At 40.8% G+C, this 15,544-nt stretch overlaps 1 protein-coding gene across 2 annotated transcripts; it reads left to right on the top strand.

Moving 5' to 3' along the window:
* The first annotated feature begins 271 nt into the window (after positions 1-271).
* Positions 272-12,521, top strand: ZFAND5 (zinc finger AN1-type containing 5). 2 transcript variants are annotated; one of them, XM_072150957.1, is made up of 6 exons: positions 272-610; positions 3,249-3,403; positions 5,035-5,146; positions 6,853-6,950; positions 9,700-9,825; positions 10,729-12,521. In XM_072150957.1, the coding sequence occupies exons 2-6, from the start codon at positions 3,256-3,258 to the stop codon at positions 10,875-10,877; spliced, it is 633 nt and encodes a 210-aa protein (XP_072007058.1). In that variant the 5' UTR covers positions 272-610; positions 3,249-3,255; the 3' UTR covers positions 10,878-12,521. The 2 variants fall into 2 exon arrangements, with proteins under 2 accessions (XP_072007058.1, XP_072007059.1); XM_072150958.1 differs by lacking the exons at positions 272-610; positions 3,249-3,403 and adding an exon at positions 3,446-3,850.
* The last annotated feature ends 3,023 nt before the right edge of the window (positions 12,522-15,544 follow it).

The raw sequence follows: 15,544 nt of genomic DNA on the forward strand, positions 1-15,544 counted from the left end.
TTGTCTCTTGGTAATGGTATACTTGTCTGGAAGTTCCAGTCCAGTTCCACAGCGAGTTCTCCAGGTTTTAAAACACGATATTCTTCTACAGAACCTCTCGTCCTATACAAGGGGAGGGCTCAGCTAACGGTTATTCCAATACCAGACAGACCGAGCCAAGAAAACAACAGCCAGCTGTCCACCATGACTAAGCTATGACGCGGCCATGTTGTAAGAGCTGAAACGTGCGATACTGGGCCCCGCGCCCCGGGGTACAACACTCAGCAGCGGCGCCATTGGCCAGGGCGGAACACGTGATCCGTGTAACAAGGTGTGGGAGGGAGTTTCGCCTCCGTCAGCAGTAGCGCTCAGCTCCGCCCCCTGGCGGTGTATAGCCACAACGCTCTGTAACACACACAGGAGACACACTCGGGGGGCGAGGAGAGCGGACTCTGGGCTCTGGATCTGCGGGGACGGCGGTGGCCTGTGGCGCTGTGCTGTAACACACTCATCGGGAACGAGTAGACGGGATTAGCAGGCGCCGCCAGGAGGAGTTCGGGTTGTTATTGTTAGCAGACAGCGCTCCTGAGAGGACATCTTCCCCGCCCGGCTGTGGCCGCAAGCCTAAAACGTAAGAGCTCTATGTGTGTCCGGTGACGGGCAGCGGAAGGGTTACGGCGGCGCACGGGGAGCACCTTATATGGCGACACAGGCTGGAGCAGGGGGAGGGGCACATAACCGCCGCACTGGTGGCCCGGCCGCTGTTCACACAAAGAACATGTGTGCGAGAGAAGCCGCTGGCTGGCCCGTGACTCAGGGCTTTTCCCTAGGCCTCTGGGGGAGGGGATAGGACTACAACTCCCAGTGCCTGGCTGTGTCTCTGCCCGGGGCTTCCTGTCTCCATGGTGGAGCTGGTTCTGCCTCCTTTGTCTCCAGCTTTAGGCTCCACCTCCTCTTTGTGTCCAGATCCTGCCACTTCAGGCCTGTGCCATGTCCCCTTAATCTGCAGCCCCGTACCCCGCTGTCACCCTCTGTGCTCCCCTATTAACCCTTAGACTTGGGTCAGCGATCTTAAAGAGTTAAATGTGTAGTATAGGCTGTGGTTTCTTAGTGGATACAAGTCCAGTTTTTGCTGTGTAAGCAGTCTGGTGCCCCCATTACAGGAGCTGTAGTGATATCTAGACCTTAAGTATAACATATACTGTTATATTTCCCTGTAGATTATTTGTGGCCCCTTAGATTACAACATTGATCCCCCATCAGGGGTGTTGGGAAGGGAGGATGTCCATATATCATGGCTTGTATACTGTGTTCCCTCCCCTGCTATAAATATCAGGACACCCAGGATGGTTTACTGGGAATGAGCTGTCCTAAGGCTACTTGTGTAACCTTGCCACCTCACTTCCCCAGAAACCTGGTGTCATCTGACTCTCTTGTGAGGAAAACACCCTTTGAAGGGTTTATTTTATCACACTAGAGTGATCCAGTTCACCGGAGTCTTGGCATCGAACCATTACACATCCTTATTTTGCGTAACTTGCTGAGCGAGTTCTTGGGATGTCTGTTTAAGGTCAAGGAGGTTGTCCTACAGCCGGGTGACGTCAGTCTCTAGGAAAACAAAGGTGCTTTCTCTGGGTCATTGGTTCCCGTCATCCCGTCCAGGATTTTTACTTGCAGAGACTTTGTTCTCTTGAAACTGGCATTAAAGTGTTAATGTGAATAGCATTGATGGTGTTAGTATAATACCGGATAGTACTCTGATCTGCCAGCCAGGATGCCAGTACGTTTAGGAGGTAATCCCTGCTAGATCACTGATCTGATGGTGCCAGTCTGCCACCATTGCCATCCTGATGACCTCTGTTGGCAGTGTGTGGTACAGTAAGCGTTGCTGCTTCTCCTTGCTGTGTAGGAGCTGGCAGCATCAAGGCTATAAATAGCAGCTGATTTCAGAGGCCCCTGTTGACTAGGTTTTGTATGTCTGAGCCTGCAGATCAGCCAGCCTGTCACATTGCAGCCTTGTGACAGGCGGAAGCTAATGTTCCCACCCACGTGACGACCCTCGCCCTCCCTCCTGCTTCTGAGAAATATTAAAATGAGAAGGGAGCACGCTATGTTATTGCAAGCAGCTTTCCACTAATGGGGTGGGGAATGCAATGGGCAGAGCTGGCTGTAAAAGAGATCTGGTTGGTGTCTTATCTCTCTACTAGTAGAGCTTCATGTATGGCTCACAAGGCTTTCTTCTTGGTGGGGGTGAGGCCGTAAAACTAAACACACAACTCTTGTTCTTTCCCTTCCTAGAAGAAAGATGGCTTCCATAGAAGTAAATATTCATTGTCCTCCTGCGACTCTGAACTGCTCCGTTTTATGGCCCGTACAGGCACGCTTGCTACAAGAAAATCAGTTTAGCCTGCAGGGCAGGAGCTTTTCCCTCCACCCATTGTGACTTTGGCTCCTTTCAGCCCTATTTTAGGTTGATGATCAGCCTGGCGCTGTTAACTCTTTCACTGCCATAAACTGTTGCATGCTGGTTCCTGACACAGAGGACAGGTCAGCCATTCTGTGTGGCACTGAACCAATGTAAGGTTTCCCCTAAGGTGTAGTAGAAAGTCTAACCTGGCATACTAGAGTTGTTTTGCCCATATGGAGTGCACATAATCTCTTTATGCTGTAAGAAATGCATTAGTGTTATTGAAGAGTGGTTTCTTTTCCAGCTGCTCAATGTGCCCACTAATATAGTTACATGAAGATTGGTAGAAGCTGTGTAGTTAAGCAGGTATGAAAATCCTGGGGCTAATATACATGATAGTGGCTGACCAGGCTTTCTGTAGCATATTATTTTCTATGATGGCCCTACAAGTAGACTGGTTTCCAGGAACGCCTCTTATGTGTACAATATTTGTGATTGTGTTGAAGAATCTTCTACATGGTGACATTAAAGGGATTTCTGCTAATGATCCGTAATGGCTTAGGTGATGGTCGGACTGGATGAGTAGGCCAATACTGGTGTATCTTGTTGGCTTTCTTTGTTATTATCTTCACTATATCAAGGGAAGGCCTCTCCTTATTTGGGTTATGATAAGCTTGGGCTCAGATTTGACGTGTTAACTCATCCATCATTCCTGTCTTCTTTATTGGTTTCCTTCTGTACTGATTGCTATTGGAATCTGAATGTTTGCCCTGAATGTGTGTGCGCTTTTGTTTCGAACAAAAATTTTTCGAATCTAGCGTATTCTATAATTGACATTTTTCCCTTCTGTCTTTATTTACAGCTTAGAAATGGCTCAGGAGACAAATCAGACACCAGGTCCTATGCTGTGTAACACAGGATGTGGCTTTTATGGAAACCCTAGAACAAATGGAATGTGCTCTGTGTGCTATAAAGAACATCTTCAGAGGCAAAACAGCGGCCGAATCAGCCCAATGGGTAAGTGACCAACCTAAAAGAGATGTCAGATCTCCATTACCACTGAGTAAAAAAAAAACTCTTCAGAATCCTGGAGAGCTACACACTTGGTAGATAACCCTGAACCCTGGAGTACGGAAACAGACATTACTGTTCTTGATGTGAAGGTACTACATACTCCGAGCTCTACAAAAAGGGCTCATCTGGAGAGCGAAAATATCATTGCTTCTGGAGGATTCATTTGTTTGGAGAGCTTACAACATCTGATGCCCATAAACATGTACTTCCACAAGCCATTCTGTTGAATAAAAAGAGGCAAAATCTAAAATCAAATTTCATTTGCAAAACCACTTTCTTGTAATAAGAATTGGTGCTGTGTTATGTGTTTGACTGCTCCACTTTATTGTCATGGCCAACTTGTGTTTTATCAACAACCTAGCAGAAGATCATCTGAACATCCAAATCCAGGTAAATTCTATTTCTCAGGGAAAGTCCAGTTTCATAATGCTGTCTACATATCGGTGTGTATAGGGGCAACTTTGAGGGGAAAGGGAAGTCTTTCTATAAGTAAATTGAGAAGTGGTAGTGTGTTGACCACATGAAGCAATTTTTGCTAAGTTATGCAGGTTTTGAGAGATGTAGACCTGAAAATACCTTTTCCAGTGTAATGGGAATGGTTTAGAAGGGTGAAACCTAGTGACTGTTTCCAGCCCTGCAAACAACAATGCATCACAGATGTTGGGTAGGAGGACATCAGTTGTTTGCATTGACGACCTCTTGACTTTCCAGACATGCACTGTATTAGACGAACCCTTTTCTAGGACTCTTCTGGTAGCAGGGACCCCCCTACATAGCTAGGAACTGGCCTAGTCTTCAGTTGGTAGAGGAACGACTAGACAGATTTGTGTGTGTCTTGGATTAAATAAAAATGGTAGTAAAAAGCCTGACCATCTCATACTTGAATGTTATGGTAATTTTACTGGTGGTCAATAACTATAGGAATCCACTCAATTTGGCGCATATATTACCACATATATTGGATATTATTGATTTTCATATAATGCTAGACCTGGTTGCAGGTCCTCTTGTAACTCCACATTTGGCAGTACAATTCTAGTAAGAATTGTGTTACTGGGGTATCCTGCACCCTGATGCTGGTAGTGCCAGGCTCCTTGAGGGAGCAGCCATTTGAGAGGAGTGGAAATGCCTCATTTATTCTTTAAAACTGAATTGGCAAGAAATAACCTAATAATGTTATGGGTTTATTATTCATTAAAGAATAAAGTGTTTGATGGCTGGAAATGATAGCATGAAGAATGTAGCTAACTGTGCTTGAACCTTTGTCATGGTAAGCATCATAGGCGCTTGAAGAAGTGTGATCTCTAAGTGGGACAGTAGTAATATATGTGATGTGAGCTGTTCATGCTATGCCCAGGCTTGTGGCATTGTTGGTTTTATATAGTGTAATGATTGTGCATACATAAGGGAATGATGGCCTTTTGTTCTGGATAGTGTGATGGTCATTTGAATACCAGCACTCATGTTGTAATTGTTTCAGAAAAGCAAAGCATCCATTCTAGATCTTCCACTTGCATATGTTGGTAGATAAGAACAAGCAATGAACTAAAGATTATGCTTTCTGTTTCATCCAGGAGCAGCCAGTGGTTCAAATAGTCCTACCGCAGAATCTACAGTCATACAGAGAGTAGAAACCGCATTAAACAACTGTGAAAGTGATGTTGGCAGCCCTACTGACAAATCCAGGTAATTGAAGATGGAACGTTTTCGAATCTGCGATTGCAAAGGAGTATGAACAACATGGCTCTGTGTAGTTTTGGTGTACACACCCAGTGAACAAGCTTTCTACACATGCTTTATGTTATATTCTATTATGCGATTAGAATTTTTATATACTCGTTGTAGTATTGACACTAAAATACTCAATACAATACAGTCATGTGAACATACATTATTACGGGACTTCACATGCTGAATTTATTCTGATCATATGAAGCCTATGATTCCTAACACCATTGTGTCTTAGCTGAACTTTATTAACCATGTGTCGGTTAAGCTTATTAATTGTACATTGTCATTAGCATTATAAAGCTTCCTTATATAACGTGATTGGCTCTCTCTTGAATTGTATTATGTTTTTTATTGGCTTACCATTAACTAGACCACAACCCCCTTTGGGGGTAAATGGCAATACCATTTTTGCCTTGAACAGATCAGTTTAAACGCTGTGCAGTTAGTGTACCTTATATTTTTATGTTTCACAAATTTTATTTTTAAGGATGACATAAGAAAATAATTGGCTGCTCAATTAAACATGGCCAACAGACAAAGTTTCTGCTATCCCTGTCCTCCTGTGATGTTCAGTTATGGAGGCCCCATCATGGTGTTTACCCCATGATGACATTGCTTAATAGAGTAGAATTCCATTCCAACTTCACTACAGTAGTCTTTGAGAGCCATGGCTTTCAGTTAATAGAACACCCTTAGCTAGTAGCCCAATGTCATGCAAGCATCTTCTCATTGTGTAGACATTGTTTGGCTTTTGCCATTGTTCTAGTTCCCACAACCACTGGGGTACTTAATGTTGAATGATGCTGAAATTTTGTAGCTTGTGTTCTGTTTCTCTAACTTTGTGAATATTGTGTGGGACAGCAATGTGAACATTTTTTCATCTACCTTATTAAGAAATTTTGCTAAATTTGTAACGTAACAGGCTTCAATGTATCCTCCCAAAATCTGTATTGTAGCCTGTTTAGTTTGTTTACAAAGCTAACTTTGAGCTCACATCAAACCTCCCCGGGTTTCCTTACACAGCTCTGATAAGGGATAAATAATCTTTTGCCGCTTTGTTTGAAAATAATGCTCATAGTATACTACAGTCAGGGAGAGAGCAGTGAGGGTTAACACTCAGTGCTCACTGCCGTGTAAACATAGACACCAGTCTTCAGTCTGGTAGAAAGACAGCAACAACAGGAGAAGCAATAGAGTTACTAAGGGCCCCTTGCAGCCTGTTTCTTTATAAACTAAGCAGAATCTATTAATGAAGTGTGTTATGAAAAAAAAGGTTAACCCCCCCCTCAAAATTTGCAACCAATTGTTTAGAGATTCTTTTATCAACTAAACCCACCAAAGCCACACATGGCTTTAATTGGGTGCATGTTTAACCACTTAACAAACAGGGCCGTAAAGATGAAAAAAAAGTTTTGTTTTTTTTTGTGTTTTTTTTTTTTTGGAGGTGGGGAGTGAAAAATTAAAAAGCAAACATTTTTTTTCACCTTTACGGGGTTAAACACAGTGAAAAACAGTTATTCTATTTTGATTGGGTATTTTCGGACTCGTTGATACCTTGTTTGTTTATTTTTATTTATTTCTGTGAATGCAGTTTAACTCCTGCATAACCTGTGCCTTTGTTTATACCTAATTAACTAGAATTTTATTTTTTGCCCTTTTAGAAATATGGCGGCTTTACCTGTAACTCAACAAATGACAGAAATGAGCATTTCAAGAGAAGATAATGCATCTTCTCCAAAAACAGAGTCCTCGGAACCAGGTATTTTACTATATAATAGAACAGTACATATAGAGAATATGGTTGTTTCTAGCACTTTAACATATTATTATAGTCTTCATGATGGCATGGTTGACTTGATGCCACTATTATGTAACTGTAAAGATTCCTTTGTGGTGATTATTAAAATTAAAGGGGTATTCCCATCTGGGCAGTCACATTTAATTTAATTCATTTGCCGTAAGGAAACATTTTTTCAGTTGGATGTTATAAAAAAAAAAAAAAAAAAAAAAAAAAAAAAATATGTTCCTGTGTGAATATATTTTCTCATAAATGTAGCAATGTTGTCCCTTAGAAACGAGATAGCTTGCTCGGATACGACCACCTCACATTTTGACAGCAGTGGCCAGATATGTGCTAATGAGTCCAGTCTAACCACATGGATTCAGCGATCATTATCACAGGACGGCTGTGGGACCTGCAGTAACTCCCGGAGAGTTCATATACAAAAACCTTTTTGTTTCTTTGTGCAATCACTCCAGCAGAGGTGGCTGTATCCAAGGACAGTCTTGTTGCTAAGGGACAGTATCACTACATTTATGGGAAAGTATCATTTTTTTTTTTTTATTTTTTTTTTTTTTTTTATTTTTTTATAACCTATAATTGAGGAAATATTTATGTCAGTCACTTCAGTTTCATTAAACTAAATCTTCAGTTGTGCCAAAATGGTTTAGAGGACATTTTTCCCCATTCTTTTTCCTATTAAATGATTTGATACAGAGGGCAAGGGAAGTATTCAACCCCCCTTGGATTTTTTTTTTTCTTGCTATTGTACACTGCACCCCACCTTCACATAAATTTGCAAAAATATATTTTTTTTAATTGAACAAGAAAAACTGAAGCACGTGGTTAAAAGTTTTTTCAGACCCTTTTGCTGTGATACGTATATTTAACTCACCTGCTGTGCATTTCCTTCTGATCTTTCTTGAGATGGTTTTACTACTTCATTGAAATCCAGATGTTTAATTAAACGGATTCGACTTGATCAGAGCACATGAGAATCCTGAGGTCCAGGAAATTGCCCAAGATGCTCAGAGACAGAATTGTGGCAAGGCACAGATCTGGCCAAGGTTACAAGTGTTTCTGCAGCACTCAAAGTTCTGAAGAGCACCGTGGCCTCCATAATCTTTAAAGGGAGCCTGTCATCAAAAATGTACCTAATAAACCACTACCTGTATGTTGGCAAGCAGCTGACCACATTCCAGTTTTTGTTTTTCTTTCATGACCAAGTGTGGCAGCATCATTCATATAATCAACTTTGAAGTGAGATGTAAATTGCTTGTGAAAAGTCAAAATCTGCCACCTTAACACTGAAATCAAGCTCTCTTCCTCAGAAAGCCCCCTTCACTGTAATTGATGGTCCTACATCCAGAGACATTACTAACTAGATCTCCTCAAGTCTGATGCACAATGTCGATCAAAGAGGAGGCGTTCAGAGCTCCCAGGCTTGATTTCAGTTTTAAACTCTGGCTTCTTGACTTTTATCTAACCAAATTACATTTCACTTTAAGGTTGATTTTCTGTATGAGGCCACCACACTGAATCATGAAAGAAACACACTGATGATGGGTTTCCTTTAAATGGAAGAAGTTTGGGACAACCACAACTCTTCCTCATCCTGGCTGTCCAGCCAAACTTAGCAATCATGGGAGAAGCGTCTTGGTGAAAGAGGTAAAGAGCCCCAAGATCATTGTGGCTGAGTAGGAAGATTGAAGAAAGTTCCACAAAGCCACTGCAGCCCTCCACAAATTGGGGCTTTATGGCAGAGTGTGCCGACAGAAGTCTCTCCTCAGTGCAACACATATGAAACCCACATAGAGTTTGCAAAAAAATACATGAAGGACTCACAGACTGAGAAATAAGATTCTCTGGCCTGAGGCAGACTGAACTTTTTGTATTAAGAGTTGTGTGGAGAAAACCAGGCACTGCTCATCACCTGCCAAATACAATCCCAACGGTGAAACATGGTGGTGTCAGCATCATGCAGCAGGGACAGGACGACGGTTTACGATTGAGGGAAAGATGAATGTGGCCAACTACAGAGATCCTGGATGAAAACCTCTTCCAGAGTGCTCTGGACAGTGGAGTGGGCCTAAAGTTCACCTTCCAACAAGACAATGACCCTAAGCACACAGCTAAAATAACAAAGCTGTGGCTTCAGAACAACTCTGTGACCATTCTTGACCGGCCCAGCCAGAGCCCTGACCTAAACCCAATTGACTTGAAAATGGCTGTGCACTGATATTCACCATCCAACTCGAGGGAACTGGAGATGATCCCTAAGGAAGAATGACATAGAATCCCCCAAATCCAGATGTGAAAAACATTTTGCATCATTCCCAAGTCTCATGGCTGTACTAGCTCAAAAGGTGATGATTTCTTCACGACCATGTCATATTTAATTTTTTTCTTGTTCAATAAATTTGCGAAATATCTACATCTCTATTTATTTTTTCGTTCTGTGCAAAAAAATTACTTTTTTGATCTTGCCAATTGCCTACAATGAAACAAAGTGTGACATTTTTGAGGGGTCTGTATACTTTCCGTACCCAGTCTACATAAATGGCTTTGCACAGGGAGCAAACTGCATGGCTACTGGTCATAATGATAATGCTGTACTGTGCTTTCTTATTCCACCATGCTGGCAGTAGCTCACAATCCTAAATGTCTAAAGACATATAATATTCCTGATGTTTCCGCTGTTAATATATTTGGTTATGTTCCTTTTTAGTTGTGACTCAGCCAAGTCCTTCAGTATCTCAGCCCAGTACATCTCAAAATGAGGAAAAAACTCCAGAACTACCGAAACCAAAGAAGAACAGATGTTTCATGTGTAGGAAGAAGATTGGTCTTACAGGTATTTTACCTTTAATCACCTTAATGGAATTCCCTGGACACACTTATCCATGTGAAGACCTAGGACCATGGGCAATAATGAGTTGCTCTTGGCTCTGTAAGCTACATTCTGTGGCATCCTATTACAGTACCGCACTAGATATCAGTAAGCTCTTTGGAAGGAGCCATTAGTTCAGAAATGTATCCAAGTTTAGGCTGTCTGGCTAAGGGCTGGATCTTGTACAATGGCACTAAATTAAACCTTTTCTCCAAGAATTCTTTCTTATAAAAATGAAGAGTCCCTTTGTTACTTTTATTGAGGGTCTCTTAGGATGACATTCTTATCTTTAATATTATACCAAAACCATGGTTGTAGCAACTGTAGAAACGAAGATGGGTTCTTGGTGTGACTCCTCTTGCACAACCTCTTCTCAATGCATCTGCTTTTGACTTTGGAGGTAATTTTATATTGGTAAACAGGTGACTTGTTACCATAAGAAGGAATGCTAGAGAAGACATTTTGTACCGTACCTGGGGTGCTGTAAGTTTAGTGGGGGTAAAAGCTGGTGACAATGTTCCTTTAAACTCCCCCCACTATTGATTTATGCAAAGTTGTTAAAAAATTGCATTGTGCTTTATGACTTTAGTCTGGAGGCATATTAAAGGGATACTATATATTTTTTTTTAAATGGAAGGAGATCCAGATGGTTGGTTGGCGGTGATGCATCTTGTGATGGCCTCTTGTCTCTGATCATACTCTGCCCCAACCCCCCTCCTGCCGCCTCCTTTATCTTGCATACAGACCAAATGACCCTCTACAGGACCTGTAGAATCTGTATCTTGCATGCCTGGATGTTGCAGGAGTAATTGGATATCTTGCTGTGCTAGTGACCTGTTTAAAAACTCATTTCCATATTTTCCCCAGGTTTTGATTGCCGTTGTGGGAATCTGTTTTGTGGACTTCACCGTTACTCCGACAAGCACAACTGCCCCTATGATTATAAAGCAGAGGCTGCAGCAAAAATAAGGAAAGAAAACCCTGTTGTTGTGGCAGAAAAAATACAGAGAATATAAATCTACAATTTGTGAAGACTGACTTTATTTTTTTCCTTTTTGGTTCTGATTTTAATATATCCTAGGGAAACCTTAAAGAGCAGATGCATGTTTGTTTCTTTCAAATGTTAAAACTTTTTTTTTTCTGTGATGTCTACTATATTTTTTTTTCTTCTCTATTTTAGGATGTTTTGAGTGTTACAGGCAAAATTGAATGATTTAGATGGTACAGCCCCTTTTTACCTTTTTGTGTTCCTCAGCGCTCAGAACTTGGATGGCTCAGTGCTGGTTTTACTTCTTTTGAGCTGAATGCATATCTGGTTGAGGAAAGGTTAACTAGTAAATGTGCCAAACTGTAGGCCCAAAATCTGCATGCCTGCAACAGATATGTGCTAATACAGATGCCTGCTATTGTATCTGGATGTATTCCTGGCTTTCTGGAAGGACTTGGATGTGTGTGCACCATTGCTGTGACTTCAGTTTAGTTTTCTACACACAATATTAACTATCTCAGACTACCACCATTAGCATTAAGAAGCCCCCTTGACGCTTACATAGCTTCACCTACATTTTAACCATTTAAAATGAGCAATACCTTGTTCACACTAGGTTGACAGTCCCTACATTGGATTGTTTTTTTCCTTCTTTACTACATCCATCAACGGTATCTTAACTTTTTTCTATTTACACAACTTTTTTCTAATTTATAGGAATCGTCAGATTTTCTTCCCATCTCCTCTGGTCCACTCATCCTGCAGGGTTGTAATGTATTTTATTTATTGTGAACCCCTTCTGTGCCTTTTCTGTCTATGGTAACTATTGAGACGACTAGAAATTCAGAAATTGCATTCTAACCTCCACCAATAGTTGAGTCCTATGAAAACAAGCGCTTCACTTTTTAGTTTTCAGAGCACACACTTTTCATTTTTTTTTTCCTCTTGGATTTGGTAAGGTAATGTAATGGCTTATACCCATTAATGGCGGTTTTACTATGTGATTCACTTGCACAGATTTGCATGAAAACCACACCTTACTTGGCTGCTGTAGATCCATTTCTTTCTCGTATAGGCTTGAAGTGTGTGCTAGTGTTTTAGTTCTTCCATGAGTGCTGCCAGGACCACAATTAGGAGGGGGCTGTTCACCTTTTATAGTTTTCAGTTGTACTTGGGTGTAGGACTGTAATTTTCTTGGTTTTATTGCATGGGCTGCATTATCTACAGCTTTGTACAAAAACTACTCTAGAAAAGACAGTAAACTTCACTGATACTTGTCTGGTAATATCACTTCTGTGTTATAATGGAAGGTTTGTATGAGACTTTTTTTATTTTTCTTTTAGAAACTTTTTTTTTTTTTTCTTTAGATGAAATGAAAGTAATTTTTTTGAGTAGTGTTGTGGTGTTGCCTGTTTTCACTTGTAAATAGTTTACGTATGTTCACATCTCACTTTAAGATTTTATCTTCTGTATTCTGCCCCTCATTTTATTCTTCCCAAGCATCAGATTTTTCTTTCTTTGTTTTTGCTTTAAAACTTGTATTTTTGTTCTAAGTTACTAGATATGCAAATGTGTACAGATAGTTCATATTTATGTATTGCACATAATCATGCTATTCAGCATTTATGCTATATTGTATTATGTAAATAATAAAAACTATGTACAGAGGGAACCTTGTCTGTTGTATTGACTTGAATTGGGAGCATCAGTCAAGAATCCAGTCCTTGCTTCAATCGCCAGCGGCTCTATTGTAGTGAGTTGCCTTGTGGAAGGGATCTATACAAATCAACCAATTACTTGCAGTGTAAAAATCTACTTTTGCAATACAGAGGGTGAACCCCCTTTTTATTGATGGTATCTGACATGCCACAAAGGGTAATTAAGGTTTACAGTTCTTGATCACAGGCTTACTTTAAATAAGTTTAGTTAATACTTTATGTATAGTATCGCATGTATTAAATTTGATTTGATCTACAAACCACTTAAAGGAAATATACCATCAAAATCAAACATATTTAACTAGGGACACTTACTAATAGATCCAGGCACCGTGACTGTGGTAATCTTATATTTATTATCCTTGGCTTCCATTCTTCTAAAATCAACTTTTAGAAATTATGCTAATGTGACAAAGGTCTTACCAAAACCCCTCCATCCTGTAGATTAACAGGCTGTTACACTGTGCAGGAGCACTTCCCCCTCTCATTGTGTGCTGAAATTTCCTCTGCTGCAGTGAGATTACTTCAGGCAGAGGGAGGGTGTCTAAATAAGCCTTTACTCAGAGGAACAGAGGGCTGTGAGTGCCGCCTTGTCACACATGACATAGGTACACCATCACTGCTAAAAGGCGGTGGTCTTTACTCTTATACAAGTCTTGTTGTTTCCTGAAAACCGGAATATATAGATGCAAATGTTAAAATGACTTTTCACATGTTATATACTATTTAGTTCAGTGGTATGTAATGCATTGAATGTTAATTGAAATGAATAACAACCAGATATATGCCATAAGCATATCAGCATATGATGTTAGCTTAGTACATGTAAAAAGTAGATGCTCAGCAGGAGAGTTTCCGAGTCATAGACCTATCATAGAAACAAATTCTTGAGTGGTCAGGTTAGGACATATTTCAGGGCATTACTTTGTCTTTTAAAAAAAAAAAAAACTGAATACTGATGTTTGGACTTAAGATTTGACTCTTGAAGCTTGTAGGACAGAGAAACAATGTCTTTGTCTTCCAGGGAACAGTTATTAATTCATGATAAGAGGAGTAGAGCAAGGCGCACATTAATGACTTGACATTTTGCATTTGACTCATACTGTGGAAACTAACAATTCCTGCTCTTTTGTAGAGAAAAAAGGACCTTTCGTTTGACATCTGTTAAATGAATGGAGTTGAAAATCCTAGCTGCCAAAAATGGCCCAAGCAATGTGAGAACTGGCAACTTTCCATCTGAAGCTGGAAAGAAATAGTCCTGCTTAACCACTTCCTAACAGCTGTAAGACTATATACCTTGTACAGCAGTAAGGGCTGTATGCAGGGGGGCTCATGGGCTGGATTACACAGCTGACAACTGCTGGTAACTGCCATGGTCAGTGCTGGCCTGATTGTGACAGTAAGGCCTCATGCACAGGACCAATCACAGCTCCCTGTAGAGGTCTATGGTACCTGATCATGGTGTGATGAGCACATTGGGGCTCATTTACTCAGGGATTTAAAAGGGTTTTCGGCGCACGCGATCGGACGATCAAAGTGAATCGTGACAGAGTGCATTCCAAGGACCGAGTAAGTAAATGTGCCCCATTATGTCTCACTGCACTGTGACCTGGGCGCTCAGCTTTCTAGGAAGAGGGGAGGACAGAAGCGCTCATCCCGCTTGCCCTCCACCACCTGGCCGTGTGCTACACTAGGTTTTTGGCCTGGATAAGCACATGGCCATGTGCAAAGAGCCTTAACCTGATAGGGGCTGGAGTTTTACCCGACCGTGGCACCTAACAGTGCTTTACATGTGCACCACATCATGGGAGGATGCTGATTGGTTTCCATGACAGCTGGGAGCCTGGTATTGGCTCCCACATCTGTCAATAGGCATTCTGCATTACAGATTCAAATATTTTCCCCCTTTCCCTAGAATACATAAAAAGAAATATTTTATGAGATGATGCTAGTTTTATTTGTTTTTATAATAATTAGAAATAAATGAGGTTGTCCATCCTGAGTAGTGTTGCCTGATCATATATCATGTAGGTAAACAACAAAGAAACTAGAAAGTGCCACTCACCAAGATATCTTCTTTAATAAGTTACAGCTATGTAGCGGAGAGGTTAAAAGCCGGGCATGAACAAATTGCAAGGGGCCGTTTTGCGCAATCCTGCGCTTTGTCAAGCCACAAGCATCAGTAAAGTAACCGGAACAAAATCTTTTCTCCATAAATATAACCCATTGTGCTGAGAAATACAATCATTCCTTCACGTCTCTAGACAATTTAACATGTTGCAGACCCTCAACAATTGATGATAGAGACTTGGCATTATCCATCTCATCCATACTGAAGCTTTTGACACTGAAGATAATAAAGTTGGTTCTCTGCAAAATGTTAATGTAATGTAACATCTTGTAAAGCTTTTCAACAGACATTTTGCCTTCACCACTAATGTAGTCAAACACAATGGCCAATAATTCCAATTCAGAGCAAAAGAGACACTCCACAAAAATTGTGTTCAAAATTGTGGGTAAAATCCTTTGAGCAACAGTCCTGCCACTAACCCATGGTCACCCTCCTTAAAAAAAAGTATCAAAAACAACATCAGACATCTGATGATGAACTGACTTTAAATTAGCTATAAAAGCAAAAAAAGGAATAGTAAAACATTTTTGTAAAACACCAAACCACTGTTAAAACTTTGTAATTTGGCTACTGCGCGAGCCTTTTCAGCATGTTCTATAATTTTACTGGTGTTGGTGCTTTTGATAAATAATTGTCGATGGCTGCATCAACAAGTTAACTTTTTTTAAATCCATCTTTAGAAAGGGTGACCTCCACCATAGAAGGAGCACTCATACTTCTATTTACATCGGCACTACATTGCACTACCATGAGATGTGTTGCTTCCGGCAACCTTGTAATACACCACCATAGGAGCTCCAATACTCCATTAGCTCGGCACAGTAAATCCAACAGGTCTCCCATGAG

Source organism: Engystomops pustulosus, chromosome 1 (genome assembly GCF_040894005.1).
Source record: "Engystomops pustulosus chromosome 1, aEngPut4.maternal, whole genome shotgun sequence".
Taxonomy (NCBI): Eukaryota; Metazoa; Chordata; class Amphibia; order Anura; family Leptodactylidae; genus Engystomops; species Engystomops pustulosus.